A 16785-nucleotide genomic window follows, 5' to 3' on the forward strand; every position below is an offset into this window, starting at 1 on the left:
TTATTTTATCCTAAACGTTTCTTAAAACTTCAGTAAATGCATTTCGCTAGTTTGTTAAACAAAGCTAACCGAAGATTACGTATTCGAAAGATAATAAAAAAAAAAAAAAAAAAAAAAAAAAGTAAAAAAAAAATCGTTTCATAAAGTGCTACAAAGTGCTTCCTTTTTATGCTCTTCATATATATAGAAGAGAGATTTAACGAATATCTGTACATAAATCTAACGAATATATACCTAAAGCTAATTTGCAAAATATACTAAAGGAGTGAAAAAAAGCACCGAGTAATTTGATTTAGCCTCTCCTAGGCTTTGTCTGTATGCGAAGAACAGAGACATAGCCTAGAATAGGTTAGGTCAGGGCTCGTTCGACACGGTCATCTTCGCTTCGTATGTTGAAGACACGCCCAAGGTCAAGGACAAGCTCAAGGTCAATGCACAATCGTCGACAACTAAACATTAAATAAGGTGTTGTGGTATATACGCGCAGGCGTACATTTTTTTCTTTTTTTTATCTCACGAATATTTGCTATAACCAAACATTAATTTTATAATTTTACAACAATGAATCATATAATCTTTTCTGATCGATTTAAATATCTATTATGATCATAAGTTTCTCTAGCTTGCATAAATTAAAATGAATTCAACTGATGAATTTTAACTTACGGAAGTAATAAAATCATGACAAGAATTTTATACAATCGCCATATATGCGATTCTCGTTTGTATAAAAGCATTAAGACAGTGTTTGATGTAAGTAGCGCTATCTGTAAACATTTGCATCGTAAAAGTGTTCCATATAGAAATTTATATTACCGACGATGATATAAAAAATTTCCTAGGTTATCAACTTGGTATTCTCTTTACATGAGAATAATTAACATTTATTAATACTTATTTTGTAATTAAAAAAGATTGGAAAATCAAAATAAGCATACAACTTGATAAGATGTAATTAAATTTTATCAATGATAAAGACGGTAAATATTACAAATAATTAACTATATAAAAGTATTTTATATATGCATTTTTCTTTTCTTTGTTATCTTTTTTGATAAAATAAATGTTTAAAGATAATTAATGTCACGCCATTTGTAAACCCCATATATACACAATGGTGATAAACATTAACAATATTATAAACCAATTAGTTGCCATATTTATAAGGATAATATTTTCCATAATGGCGTCGGCCATTTAAAATATCATTACTCTTTTAAAAGCGATCAATCTATTGTAATTAAATTGCTTTATTTCATATATATATATATATATATATATATATATATATATATATATATATATATATATATACATAGAATCAATGCAGAAATAGCAATTGTGCGATTGTTTAAGAAAAACAAATAGCAAGACGATCAGTTTCATTTCTTTTTAACTCCATTACATTCAATGTTTTTATAATAATTTACGCTGATTTCTGCAAAAAGATTAATCTTATTGACTACATTTTTTTTTTTCAATTGAGAGAAATTACTTGGTTGTAGAAATATAAGCTGACTATTTACGTTTATATAGGTATGTAAATTCTACATTTTCCGCAAGAATATAATTATTTGAAAATTTAATCGGCGATAGTTTAATTGTTAAAAGAAATACATGAGTATAATTTGAGAGCTCGTTATAAATATGACCAAAAGATTACAATATCGAAATTTACATTTTCGTAGAAGCAACGTGTATAAAATGTTAATTAACAACGCATATTATCATTTTCATTAAAACCATATAAAATTAATTAATAATGTATTTTTAATATAATAGATAATTAATAATTATTAAACAAATAAATTCTTAATTTGATTAAATACTGATTGGATGATCCGCCGAATATACTTGCATCTGCTATTACAATGCATCTTTAATTGATCGAATTTAAAAATTTGATTGCGTTGTTATTTACAAAATTTTTCGTTAACATTGGAAAATTTTTTTATCAATAATCTACTAATCTCGTTGCAATAGAACAAATGTTATGAATTCTATCATTCGATTAATGTATTGCAATTAAATATGATAAACCTTATGCAATAAATGAATATCTTAAAATGCTCCTAAATATTATTCAACAGATAATGCAAGCAAGATCAAATTTTTAAAACCAGCATTTTTGGTCTACTTACACTGCTATTATTATTTAGATATGTACGCAAAGTCTTAATTTATATTTATTAACTATTATAAACTTGAAAGTACAGTCTCTTCGCAACGCACAGTGATTATCAACTGATCCTGATTTTTCAGTCTATTTTAAATAGGTATATGACAATTATCGACGTAAATGCATTTATATGGGTTATTATGATTAGAATAACAGAGTATGAATATTTTCAACATAAACCTATTATTGCACATAGCAACGTAAATAATATGTTATTTGCTATGATTTGTACAATTTATGGCTCTTCTTCTTATTTAATTGCTGTTAATATTAACAAATTATTTACTCTTTTTAACAAATTAAAATATTTAATAAATATTAATTGATACAACATATCGACCGGTTGATAATCAACTGTGTAAAAAAAGAATATATATGTATTACTAACTAATCCATCTTACTAAAAAAAATATCTAAAATGTAAATTTAAGAAATATCATACCAGTAAATTTGAAGATTGTTATAAATTCCAAAATTTATCCCATGCAATTACTGATATGTATTTCTATGTATTCTGATTTGCAGCCTAATTGAAAATCTATTCATCTATAGTGCTAGCACATAAGTATGATATGTTAATAAAAGTATATTATTCTATAGGCAATGATAAATTTCAATGATATAGCATCGATTTAATTGTGTGAAACTGCACGTGCCAATTAAAAGAAATTCTATATTTTATTTTTATATTCTATACTTGTGCTAATATTAAATGTTTTAATAATATTCATATACACAGCACAAGCTTCACGACCAGGTTCAGAATGGTAATATATGTAAATAGAAATGAATTTCATGACTAAAAGAATATGATTTTGAAAATAATATTCCAAGAGTAAAATGGAATGTTTAAATATTTATCCTATTAAATATTTATTTCCATATCATGACAATACCATTTGAAAAACCAGGTCCAGTATAATAATCTCGCATAAATTACAAGACAACAATTTGATATGAAAAAATTCACTAACCATGATGGGACGTAAATGTCTAGTTTTCTTTGTCTCAATAAATTTCTCCAAGTACTCGATGAAATATTTTAAGTCCTCACACCTAATAGAGTATTATTATTTTGTTCTTGACAGGCTGATATTCTTACAGCCTAGAAATAATGTGTACTGTTTCCAAGGAACCTTATTTTTTTTCGTATGTCTTTGTTATATTTCATACCAATTGATTATAAAGATTGCAAAATACAAATAACTATAAAAGTAATTATCATGACTCTATTATAGAGTATTTGTTAATATATAATTTATATATATTCCGAAAAAAAAAAAACATTCTATTACATGTGCATCTATATTGGACAATTAGAGACATTTCATTATTTAACACATCATTGCTTTTAATAAAGATTAAATTGACTAGAGGCAATAATCTCTTGAATTTATACTAACAATGCTGATGACTGAAATCTTTAACTAAAAATTTAAGATTTATGCGGCAGCGTTTATATTATATTGATAATGCCTCTTGATTACTTTTTACTAATCTTTTGCTTACATAGCTACTATGAACTAGTAATCGGTATGAAGCGGAAGTACTGGATATACACTTTATGTTTTTCATGGAGAACTTTGCTGTATGTAGATTTCTGTTCAATAATAATCTTCCATCATACAACTCTTTTGGCATATTAGAAATAAGTTTTCCAAAAAAAAAAAAAAAAAAAAAAAAAAAAAAAAAAAAAACATATCTATCCATGTTTCATATGACAAATATGAAAAAAATCTCATGCAAATGTTAGAATTTGTCTTTTCATTTATATGCTTCGCTGCAGAATAAAACACTGCAGAATTTCCAATATTGTACAATTTTGTTTGTTTGACTAGTGAAATTAAACATTCCTCATGAATCTTATTTGCATTCAAATATATTTCGTAATATATCTTAATATTCAGTATTTAGTGATTCATTATTTCTCTTTTTTTCTCTTCTAGCTCGGTGAAGTGTTATGTTTTAATGCTCAATTAATTGTATTCATTAGAATTGACACACTTCGCAAAGAATCCCTTAATAGAACACTTCTGTCAATATATGTCTGTAAATAGCATAATTTTATACATCATTGAGCTATTGAAACTTTACCTTAGTATTTTCTTAAGGACTGTTATTAACTTCCAACTCTTTATGATAATTTCCTTACGTCACTTGGATTTATAACTTTTCTGTATTTAAACTTCTCTCTTCTTTACACTTTCCAACATAGAAAGTTTCATTGATCTCTTCAATGCACATACATACGGTACACACACACTTTACTCCACAGAAAGTCTTTTCACTACCGTTCAAAAATTTCCATTAATTCTCTGTGCGCTTTAGTTCTTCAAACATTTGCATATACAACATATACACACACTTCGTTATAGCTTTAAGATATGTCACTTTGTACGGAATCTGGATTACAAAGAAAGAAATATCTATTTCTTGCCATATAATGGACTTTGTAAAAACCAATTTTTTACAAAGTGCTTTTCAATGTTCCACACTATGCTCAAATTATTTTCTCCATGTTTTCATTATTATATCTTTAAATTTCAATAAAATAATTATTATATTATCATAGTACATGTTAAAAATTGTTTTTACATTAATACCAAATGTTGATACTAATAATCACAAGTACCAATGCGTTGCACTTATAACTCCTGTTTATATATTCTACTTCTATTTACCATTCTATCTTTCATGTTGTATTTAACTGTGTGGTATTTATAAAAATACCGAATGAGTGTGAGGCAAATCCAAAGTTGTAATACTAGCTATGAGCAATGTCGAAGCAGTAAGCAATGCTGGTGCAACTAAAGGTGCACCAATTAATGTTTGATAAGTTATAGTCCCTATGAGACCCGATATTCTTATGACGGCTGCAATAAAGCCAAAGCCAGTGCATCTGTACAAATAATTAATAAATTTTTATATGTTTAATTATATATCAGAATATTATCATTCAATAAATCTACAAGTATTTCGTTTCATTGATTTAAATAAATAATTTCACATCTATTTTAATTACTTTTCAATCTTACTTTTCATCAAGTTAATTATGAAAAAAGAAAAAAAATTACCTTAAATGTGTAGGAAAGCTCTCAATTGTAACCAAAATAAGTGATGTCCAGGCAATTGTAAAAACTGCTATAAATCCTCCTTCAAATCCTAAAACTGCAGAACTATTTGTACCAACTAGTATTAGGCAGAGTGCCGCAACAGAAGAGAAAAATAAAGAGATCCCTATGTATATAGGAAAAATAAATCATTAATATTTTTAAAATATATCACATTCTCTAAAATAGTGTAAATTAAATATAAAACAAACCTATCATTTTTGGTCGTTGTAAAACTGTAAGTGCAAGTCCTGCTAATGTAGCTGCAGGTATAAAAGCCAATTGCGCAACCAGATGACCATGTAATGCTTCTTCAATATAAATATTATAATCAAGATCAAGAGTTGGACATGGACCACTAAGACTCAGCTTTGTATTGTTACGTAATTCACATCTTGTGAAAGCTTGGGATGACAGATCTGTATCTACAAATCTTTGAAAAACATATACATATTAAAATATTTAAATTTTATGATATACCATCAAACATTTTTATGTAGTAAACATACTTTGAATGCACAATAATACTGTCTGTAAAATGAGTTTTACTAGATTTTATACTGCTAAATTCTACAAACTGGAAAGTACAATTGTCAAAGTCAACATGACTGAGTACTATTTTTGTAAACCTAAAATATAAATATAAAGATATTTTTATATATAATATAAGACATTGAAATATCTAATTCACCATACATTTTGAAAAACCGACTTACTTGCAGTATGAAAATGTTGAATCTTTATATTGGCAATTTTCCATAGAACCACTAAATATTTCATTATTATAATCTTTTCCAACAAATTGTACAGTATGAGCTTCATACTCTGTAGCTCTTATAAGTTTAAGATATTCTGGACACCATACCATAAGACCATATAAACTTAAACAAAAATGATACTAATTAAAAATGTCCAGAAAAATATGGATTAAAAGAACAAAATCTTACCCAAATGATGCAGTTGACCAAATAAGTAAAAGCACTAAAGTTACACGTAAATGTGGTGCTGCAAATAATTCCAGAAAGGAACTCCAAAACTAAAGATGTAAAAAATATCATATTTTGTATTAAAGATATAAAAATCATTGTAGTTTATTTTTATACTTAAAATTAATTAATGACCATGCAAATCTATTTACCATTTCAACTGAGTACATTATATCTGCCAAAACGCTAGTATGAGTACTAGGTGATGGAGGTGCCAAACCACGTGGCCGTTTAGTTGGAAGTTCTAGTTCAGAGAGTTGGTACTGTGCACCTGCAGCCCCTTTTCGTGCATTATTCTTTTTATATATTCTCTATATTAAAAATATAGGACTGAAGTATATATAAAAAGCCAAAAAATATATACTATAATAATTTTATGACTACCTGATAAACCATCATAGCTTCAACATCTCTTCCTGCCTCAACAAGATATCTTGGACTTTCTGGTAGAAAGATGAGTCCAATAGTAGAACATAAAGCAGGTAAACAACATAATAATAGAAAACGATGCCAGGCACTAAAGTGTTCCTTGTTTTCCAGAACAACCATCTCTCCAGTTGTTGGTACAATTGTCCATGCTAAGAGAGCCGCATATACGCCACCTAATGCTCCTGTTGCTACAAGTATACCGGTCCATCGACCTCTGCTCAATCTTGGACAACACTCTGCGAGATATGCAAATGCTAAAGGAACAGATCCTCCCACTCTATAATAAGATTTAAATGTATTTTTCAGTATAAACAAAATATATCAAAAAATCTATCATAAAAATTAAATGAAAATATAATACCAAAAATATATTTGTACTCACCCAATTGCTGAACAGAATCTTGCTGTCATAAAAGTACCATATGTTGGCATAAATGTAGCTACACCACTAAATAAAGCATGTACCGACATGGCTGATAATAATGATCTATGCCTTCCGATTCTGTCTCCAAGACCTCCCCAAAATAATCCTCCCAGTGCAAGACCCATGAGAGTAATATTGGCTACGATATATAAATATTTTAATTAAATTATTGATATTAACAATGAAACAATATGGAATATAAATTTTACTAACCAAGCCATCCTTTTTCATTATCTTCAATACATAGTTCAACTTCAGCACTTGGTAATATATATGGGACAACAAAAAATTCAACAGTATCAGCAGCTAAACTTAGACCTGTACACAATGTTGCTAATAATTGGAAGTAACCAACGCCAGCCTAAAATGAAATGATAATATTTTAGAAAAAAAAAAAAATAAAAAAGAAAGAAAGAACTTAAGCAACGTTCACTTTTAATATTAATAAAAAGACATTCACTTCTGAAAGGTACTATGCAATTCTTTTCAATGTAAACATATTTTAAATCAATTATATAATGATAGAATAAATAAACACAATATCAACAAATTTCTCTTCGTATTTATTATATATAATTATTCTAAATTTTTTTTTTATTATATATAATTATTAAAAATTATATATAATTATATGATATCCTTGTAATAGACGTAAAGATATTTACTGGGATATCTTGTAAATAACCATCGATCCTTTGTGATGTATATCTTGTTTTAACGATTGATTCATCTAAAACTTCGTCCATATCGTAATCACAAATTTGACGTCTAACAAAATGAAAATTCTATATATTATTTTTACGAATAAACTAAAACGAATCGGCAAAAGACGATGCCGTTCGGTCTTAGACATCAGTTTTGTTAGTCCATTATTTCGATTTGATTGTGTTCATTTTAGTTCGTTCACCCGACAAGAAAAAAAAAATAAAAAGAAAACACAGCATCCCGCTGCACTGTTCGTATTTATTCGTTTCTGTTCGTATTCATTCGTAGCTCTTTGTCCTGGTCTTAAAAAGCCAATGAAAGAAGAGGGATAGACTTTGTTGATTTGTTATTGGTTGACAGCCAATCAACAATGCTCTATTGGTATTTTTGAATAAGATAAACAAAAAAGTCGAGGAAAAACTGAAGAGATAAATAATAGAAAAGATAAAAGAATTAAAAAATATCCTTCTTTTACCTGCTTTATTGCATCCTCATGAAATTGTGCGAGGAGCGTAGCATCTGCCGTTGAGTCGATCAAATCATGCTCGGCGGAATCGGCCGAGGGGGCGTTAGCGGTGGCATTGGCCGAATTAGCTGTTTGTGTCGTCATTTCTTCGGTGTAAAGGCCACCCCTAATATTCAAGGAACGATCTCCAGTTCCGGTTATCGTCGCACCACCACTGGAGGACGTTACACCACCCCCGCTGCCAACGAGCCACTGGCTTTCCTCCTCCGATGGGGGCATTACTGCCACAACTCATCTGAAAAAGTGTATCATCCAACCATTTTGCCTTCATTCCCATTAAAAAAAAAAAAAAGTAAAAGAAAGAAGATACAATATTATCTATCCTTTCTCTCTCTCTCTCTCTCTCTCTCTCTCTCTCTCTCTCTCTCTCTCTCTCTCTCTCTCTCTCTCTCTCTCTCTCTCTCTCTCTCTCTCTCTCTCTCTCTCTCTCTCTCTCTCTCTCTCTCTCTCTCTTGATTCTTTTTTTATTCGATTATGATAATACAAAAAAGTCTGTTAGCGAAATTAATGGCGTAAAAAAGAAATCAAGTCTAAGAAAAATGGCATCAAAATATAAATTCGTAAAATTGATATGATAATATACGGGAATCACAGTAAGTAATCAATAGATAAAATTGGTGAAAGTATTAAATTAATTCGATGTTACGTCACTCATATCTTCCTATATCGATACCATGCTTACGTATATTACGACTTAATGCATGTTACGTATTTAATACGGCAGTCAACCCTATCGTGTGCTTCTCCACATCGATTAGCATTAGCTTACGTATGCGAATCTTTTCTCTCTCTCTCTCTCTCTCTCTCTCTCTCTCTCTCTCTCTCTCTCTCTCTCTCTCTCTCTCTCTCGATAATATCCCTTGCACGTAAATGTCGCGCGTATTTACGTTCCTTGCGCACGCGAAAGCGTGACGCGTTTCTCTCGTAATGGCATATATGTTATACATAACTACATGCACGAAAGACACGTGTCAACCTTGCGTCAATGCCGAGTAAGCGAACAAGCAAGCAAATAAGCAGGCAGGCAAGCAGGCTGACGAAAAGACAGAGGAGGAGAAGGGGACAGATATCTGTCGATGTCTAGCTTTAAAATCTATATTCTTTATTTGTTTAATCATATTAGATTCTTATCGCACAGTGTTATTATTCAAAAGTGTTATATTATTCTAATACCAATCGATTAATGACGAAAGTAGTGATTTTATATATATACATAAAAAAAGATTTTTTAAATATGAATATAAAATGTCTGAATTATTATTGGAATAGGATAAAACTTATAGATAAAACCTATAGACAAAATTTGCTATATGAAATCTTTACAAATTTCACCTCCTATGGTAAAGTTCTATTGTAATTTTTAAATCACTGTAAACACTTGACGTACTTGACATACTCTTTGTGTCAAACAAGTAAAACTCGTCTCTCTCTCTTTCTCTCTCTCTCTCTCTCTGTTTATTCGGTTCAATAAGAATTTGTGTAAATCAAAAAAGGGAAGACCAAATTGACGTAAAACGTAGCTGGGCGCTTTATCGATATTTTTATCGGATGTATGTTATGTATATATACAATTTAGATCCTCTCTTCCGAGACGAATAAAGGTTACACGGGCGATATAATTGAATTGACCTATGGCATAAAAGGAATAGAGAAAAGAAATTAACAAATGGCGCATGCTCAAGGTGCTAATTATATACCTCGCTGTGTATTATAATCGCGAAATATAGTGGATAATAACTAACATTTTTTACATTGAAAAAGTAATAACAATGAGTATACTCGTCATGCTAAACTATTCTATTTTATGCCATTTAATAACTATTTAAATATCAAATCGTGATTATCTACTTTTTTGCATTACGAGTATATTTGTTATAACATAAAAAATATTATCATTTTTTCATGAGAAATATATCCATAATTAGCAGATTAAACAATGTATGCAATATATATATATATATATATATATATATATATATATATGTGTGTGTGTGTGTGTGTGTGTGTGTATGTGTGTGTGTGTGTAAATTGACGACATTAATTTATAACGAAGAATACCAGAACGCGACGAAGAAGCTATTTTTGAATGTCGCGCAGAAGTCTTACCCTCTTTTCTTAAAGCTAGTAATGACCCGGCAAACGTGCACGTCTCTCTCTCCTCAGTGAATGCCTTTTCAGTAACGAAGAAACTCGTCAAGTCCGTATAAATGGAAGTACAAGGTTGTTTGACATGGCCGAAGTGAGTGCAATAGAAATAGATAATTCAAGGGGAAAAAAAAAGGAACGATACTTTGTTCGCATATCTTATTTATCGATGGATGCACTATAGATATCATTGAGATAGTATCAAATATATATACATAAGTATGTGTGTGTGTGTGTGTGTGTGTGTGTGTGTGTGTGTGTGTGTGAGTGTATGTACATTCACAAATTTGATATTAAAAAAATGTATTTTAAAAATATTTTTAAACATTGCAAAATAATAATGTATACATATTATCGATTACATATTACAGGATAGAAATAAAAAGATAATTTAAAACATGTGGAAAGATTCTAGACATAGTACTGTCGTTGAATTTTAAGATCGGCAGAATCAAACTATTTGTGAGAGAGAGAGAGAGAGAGAGAGAGAGAGACGGAGAGGGAGAGAGAGAGCATGCAGAGATCAAGTAGAGATGACAAAAATAGGTGGTACGAGGCATAGTGTACGAGGCTATCTAATCCCCTATATACGGAAGTCGAATTCCAGTTCGTTACTCATACATTTAAGTTTCCATCGTCGGAAAAGTTTCAAGCGTAAAGACTATCTCGTCTGTTTGCTTGTTACTGGCAATAGTAATACTTGTATACTGCGATCGATAAAGAGTAATGTATACATATATACATATGAGTAAATATATATAGAAGTGTACTGAGTAAAGGACAGAAAAAAGAAAAAAAGTAATAGATAATAAAAAAGAAAAAAAAAAGAAAGGAAAACGATTAATTTATTCTAGAAAAGGTTTTTTCAAAATTTTATTTTTAGAACAATTATCATTTTAAGATGGTTACTTTTGTTTGGATTTGAAGATTCTCAAAACATGTTCCACGGAAATCTGTGGTTCTATAAAAAAAAATTTATTGGATTCCGGAGATCAAATTATTTTAACAGTCAAATTTAATATTATTCGCGTTGGGAATGGTATGCATGATTCAACAGACATCTACATTATAAAGAAACGTTTCGCAACTTTGTGTCGTGCGGCTTAATATATTTGGTTGCAATGATATCCACTACCCAAATTTTTATAATATACAATTTTTAAGAACTTAATAGACTAGAGTCGCTATATATTATTTTTAAAATTCGACAGTTATTACAATTTCTACAGGAATTTTGTGGAAATCTTTCATAAATTATCTAATCACTTTTTTTTCACTTTGACGTAAAGCAACTGTAACCATTTTACGGCTCATTAATCTCTTAATCAGAAATACAACTTCAATGGGCATGCTGACATTTTTCGTTATGGTGCTTTAAAAATTAATCTTTATTCAGCATTCTATTTCATTTTTTACTATTCTATTTCATTTTGTACATATCTCAAAGCTTCTTAGTAGAAAGATATTTTGCCGATTATATTTCCGACAACAATTCAAAAGCAAACGTAATCAAAAGATTCTTTCGGTGTTATTCGAAAAATTTGAGGAAAGAATCGATATTCTGGTGTTTCCATTATAACGTTATTTTGTGCAACCCTCAATGTTTCAAAGATTATCATACAGGAAAATAATTTCATATAACTTCGTTTTATTAATTTTTTTATATTTGAAAAGAAAATTTTTTGCTTTAATATATTTTATCAAAATATTTTTCATGAACAAAATTTTTCTCTTCCCTTTTCATACTTTAGACTCAATATAATAAAATTGCCTTTGTGAAGAAAGAGAACCCCATTGTGAAATGAATTATTTATAACAAATAAAAATAAATTCCCCTGTTAAAAGGTTAAAATTTTAACACGACCTATAGGTTAAGAAACACTTATAGAGGGTTTCATGATTTTTGAAAAATTTTCTGAGGGTTTCACAACAACAAAAATTTGGGAATACCTAATTTAGAGATTAGATATTAAATATAAATTAAAATCTTACTATTATGATTTAATCTTATCTAATATAAATAATATTAATATATTTTTTTTTGTATCTATTAAATATTTTTTTTACTTTCTATATAATTGCATGAAAATTGCATAAAAAAAAAGTTGAAAATTGAAGAAAACATTTACAAAACTATATATGCACATAAAAAAACATTTATGTATTAATATTAATTATTATCTTTTTACTATTAGTATTATTATTTGTATAAAATGAATATTTTCTCTTCTTTTTTACTTTTTATTATTATTCTAATATTATTATTTTTATTATATAAAAATAATTTATATTTTAATTTAATTTTATTTAAAAAATGAATTATATTTTTATATAATGAAAATAATATTATTAGAATAATATTATATAAATTAGCATCTTTATTTTCGAAAAGGATAAAGCTAAAAAAGAAATTGAAAATAAAATTAATGTTAAGGAAAATAATAAAATAAAAAAATAATCAAATATAAAATAACGATGGTAACGTTGATAACCGACGATAAGATAATGATGATGATAATAATATGCTGAAATGAAGTGGGAACAAACTTCAATCTCAATTTCTTCTTTAATTTCAACATTAACGTCAACATCAACTTCCATTTCAACTACAATATTTTTCTTTAACTTCAACTTCACCTACTCCTTTTTAACTTCGATTTCTTCTTTAACTTCACTCTCTTCTCTAACTTTAACTTCTTCTTAATATTAATCTTCAATACCTTCTATAACTTTAATCTCCTTTTGCAACTTCACTATTTTACTCTCTTTTTTAACTTCAATTTCAATACGCATACGAACGTACATACCCACGTACACATAAAAAATATTATATCCGTTACAAATAGAAGAATATATTTTACAATCGACGCGTATTTACATATCTCTCTATCACGGTAGTCCGATAAAAATCGATGATGAAACATACATAGTTGTACTATGCACGCCCTCTATAAATTTTCTAAACTCGATTACTTTGACATATATCGATCATTAGCAATAATAGTATCTAAAACTTCGTATGATTTTGTAAGATACCATTGTAGACGCAAATATTTAAAGAGTCACAAGAGCGATAAAAAAAGTGTCGTTGGCCAATGATATCTTTTATCTTCTTCAATGTCAAAATAGAAAGAGATAGAACAATAAGAAATAAGAATCGAATAGAATCATTTTGGAGAGAGAATTGATATTCCAATAAATTTCTTACGAACTTTGATGATCGATCGATTTTGAACAAAAAAAGGGGGGGAGGAGGAGGGGAAATGAATGCAAGGAAAAAAAATAAAAAGATTAAAAAAGAAAATGAAAAATGGCGCATGACATTGGAAAACGCGACGCGACGTTACATGCGATGCTTTGCGCGTAATAATCCGATAACCTCCTTGTTTTAAACCAAGCTCCCCCTCATTTGCTAGCGACGCTATCAAATATGCCGGTCTACGTTCCTCGTCAACGATAAGCATTATATAGAAGCGCATTCATCTCTTCTTCTTTATGTTAGATTTGTATATATATGTATACATATTATATATATATATACATATGTTCGTACAAATTTCGAATTACTACAAAGATCGTTCTATTTCAAATTTATACGAGTGTCTCTCTCTCTCTCTCTCTCTCTCTCTCTCTCTCTCTCACACACACACACAGACCAGAAACACACGCACACACGCATGAACATACACACGTACGCGCGCGTTCATGTATAACACTAACTCAATCTTCTTTTTAAATAAAAACTCATGTTTCCACCTGTGCAATTACGACATGCGATAAACTTTGACTCAATGATACTAAACAGTTGTCACTTGTGTATATGTTCTTTATACGTTCTTTTTTTTTATCACGACACACTCGATCACTTTTCTTAACGTTTCTCGATCATTTTATTACTGTTATATATTGACTATACTTTTTCTTTCTTATTTGTTTTTCTTTAAAAATAATAATAACATTTATGAAAGAGACAAATTTAAATTTTCTTCGACGATCTACATATAATCAATACAATAAATTATTAATGTGAATGTGATTAAATCGAATTGTCATTGAAGTGTCATTAACTGTAAAAAAAAAAGAAAAAAAGAAAAAAAAAAGTGTTATCGTACTAATATCCATAATCGTTCATCATATATATATATATCTCGATACATTCATTTATTTTACTTTATTAACGCACACTTGTAACTCTTGCTTTCTGATTAGACATACAATGAAGAATATATATATATATATATATATATATACACACACACACACACATATACACATTTATAGATTTGCATAAAAATAAGTACTTGTAAAAATAAGATTGAAACTACTATGAAAATTTCTCTATATTATTCAACTTCACGTTTAAAAATATAAAAATGATAATAATCGAATAAAATAAAATATATTAAGACAATTTTTGATTCGAGTTATTCTTACCTGGTTAATAAAAAGTCGTCTTCGCGGAAACCGGCACCGACACGTAACTATTTTCTTCTCTTTCTCGTTCTCTTTCTCTCTCTCTCTTTCTTTTTGTCTTCTTCCTTTTGGACACTACCTCTCTCTCTCTCTCTCTCTCTCTCTCTCTCTCTCTCTTTCTGTCACAAAACAGAAGCGCGTATGACTCTATCGTTGATCAATTCCACTGTCTTCGTATGCACACTTTGATCCTTCACACACACACTCCTTTTTATCGATCGACAATAAAACTTAATTCCAACGTGAATGCTCTTCTTTTTAATCACCTAATGGACCGAACATGATTTTACCCACCCTTATTTCTAACTACAATTCTACGATATCGGTCATTATGTCTTGTAATAATTTACACTCGCACTTTTATATATCTTCTTCGAATTCGATTGTAACGAAAAAAGAACAAAGAAGACCAGAAAAAAAGGGGGAAAAAAAAAAGAAAGAAAGAAAGAAAGGAAAGAATACGAAACGATAATTCGATAAAACAAGTAATACGAATATTATATTTTAATCTATCGAAAAATTACGTTACATTGTTACGCGAAAGAAAGTCCCTTATTGATATTTCGAAGGTCGTTCTCCGTCCGATCATTGTCCTACCTCAAGGCATCCCTGTTGTGCAAGGACAAAAACTTTTTCTACTAATCGAGTTAAGAATTCTTTTGCATTCTTCTCTTTTTCGTTTTTAAACTCGGTTTTTTCCTTCCTTTCGTTTGAACAATTTTTCTTTTTTTTTCTTTTCTTTTTTCTTTTTTTTTTTTGTACGTCGTCGTCGTCGTTTTCTACAATCTTTTCTTGTTTAAACACTTGTCTTAACACTATCCTTCTTTCACTTCTTTCTTTTTTACACCTTGTCTCTTTCGGGAATTAATTTATGAAAGGGTAGGTAGAATGCTGATAATATACGGATGATATATATGAATATGAGAAGGGGAGAGAGAAACAGAGAGAGAGAGAGAGAGAGAGAGAGAGAGAGAGAGAGAGAGAGAGAGAGAGAGAGAGAGAGAGAGAGAGAGAGAGAAAGGGGGAAAGAGAAAGAGAGAGAGAGAAAGAGAGGGAAAGAGATAAAAAGCCCTTTTCTCCCTTTGTTAACAGCTACGAGCAAAACTTCCAAGTTTTTATATCGTAACACGATGGTACAACAACGTCAGCATACTTTGGCTTATTCTTCGTTTGTCCGTAAAAAGCGATCGACTCGCTGACATTTTCGCGCTACGAAGGAAACAACAAACTACGTGCGTATCGATTTGACGCTACGCCTACGAGAACGACGAGATCACCTTCCTGCCCGTCCAAAGGGGAAAGAGTAAATGTGTAAGAAAGAGATGGAGAGTGAATGTGTAAGAAAGAGACAGAGAGTGAGTGAGTGAGTGAGTGAGTGAGTGAGAAAGAGACAGAACTCTGGCGCCCTCCTGTTATCCCCACCAGTACAACTCAACGCTTTCCCCTCTCTCGGCTTACCGTTCAATGTTCAAGCAACGATTTACGAAAAGATCGAAAGTTCATCGAAATAGTCCTAATTATATCGACAATTTTCATTTCAAATTAACAAAAACAATTTTATTCCAATTTATACTTGATCAATTAACAAATCGATTTTTTTTCCACTTTCCAAAATCATTCAAAATAATTCTGAGCGTTTTCACCGCATTGTTCGTTTTTAGTTGAGAGCCAAGTAGTATCTTGAATTCATAAAATATGGATGAATCATCGTCTTTGGCTCTGCGCTAAAGGTTTAATTTCGACTTACCCGAAAATCGCTATTATCCTTCTACCAGAATACGATATGCATATTTCGTAAAAAATTATTT

At 29.6% G+C, this 16785-nt stretch overlaps 1 protein-coding gene across 9 annotated transcripts; it reads right to left on the bottom strand.

The window, feature by feature from the left end:
* Positions 1 to 1331: 1331 nt before the first annotated feature.
* Positions 1332 to 16277, bottom strand: LOC118447697 (synaptic vesicle glycoprotein 2B). 9 transcript variants are annotated; one of them, XR_004839951.2, is made up of 13 exons: positions 14939 to 15902; positions 8309 to 8594; positions 7342 to 7489; positions 7087 to 7267; positions 6660 to 6981; positions 6428 to 6586; positions 6237 to 6325; positions 6006 to 6170; positions 5799 to 5918; positions 5502 to 5722; positions 5254 to 5416; positions 4332 to 5078; positions 1332 to 4226 (listed from the first exon to the last, which is right to left on the bottom strand). XR_004839951.2 is itself a non-coding variant. In XM_035879942.2 (13 exons), exons 3-13 carry the CDS (start codon positions 8576 to 8578, stop codon positions 4898 to 4900), a joined length of 2019 nt encoding a protein of 672 aa, XP_035735835.1. In that variant the 5' UTR covers positions 8579 to 8594; positions 14939 to 15243; positions 16131 to 16271; the 3' UTR covers positions 1332 to 4897. The 9 variants fall into 9 exon arrangements, 8 of the variants coding, with proteins under 8 accessions (XP_035735835.1, XP_035735834.1, XP_085517865.1 ...); XM_035879942.2 differs by adding an exon at positions 16131 to 16271 and having other exon boundaries at positions 1332 to 5078; positions 14939 to 15243; XM_035879941.2 differs by having other exon boundaries at positions 1332 to 4713; positions 4861 to 5078; positions 14939 to 15903.
* Between the last annotated feature and the right edge of the window lie 508 nt (positions 16278 to 16785).

This window comes from Vespa mandarinia, chromosome 1 (assembly GCF_050613455.1).
Source record: "Vespa mandarinia isolate Hongniang chromosome 1, ASM5061345v1, whole genome shotgun sequence".
NCBI lineage: Eukaryota > Metazoa > Arthropoda > Insecta > Hymenoptera > Vespidae > Vespa > Vespa mandarinia.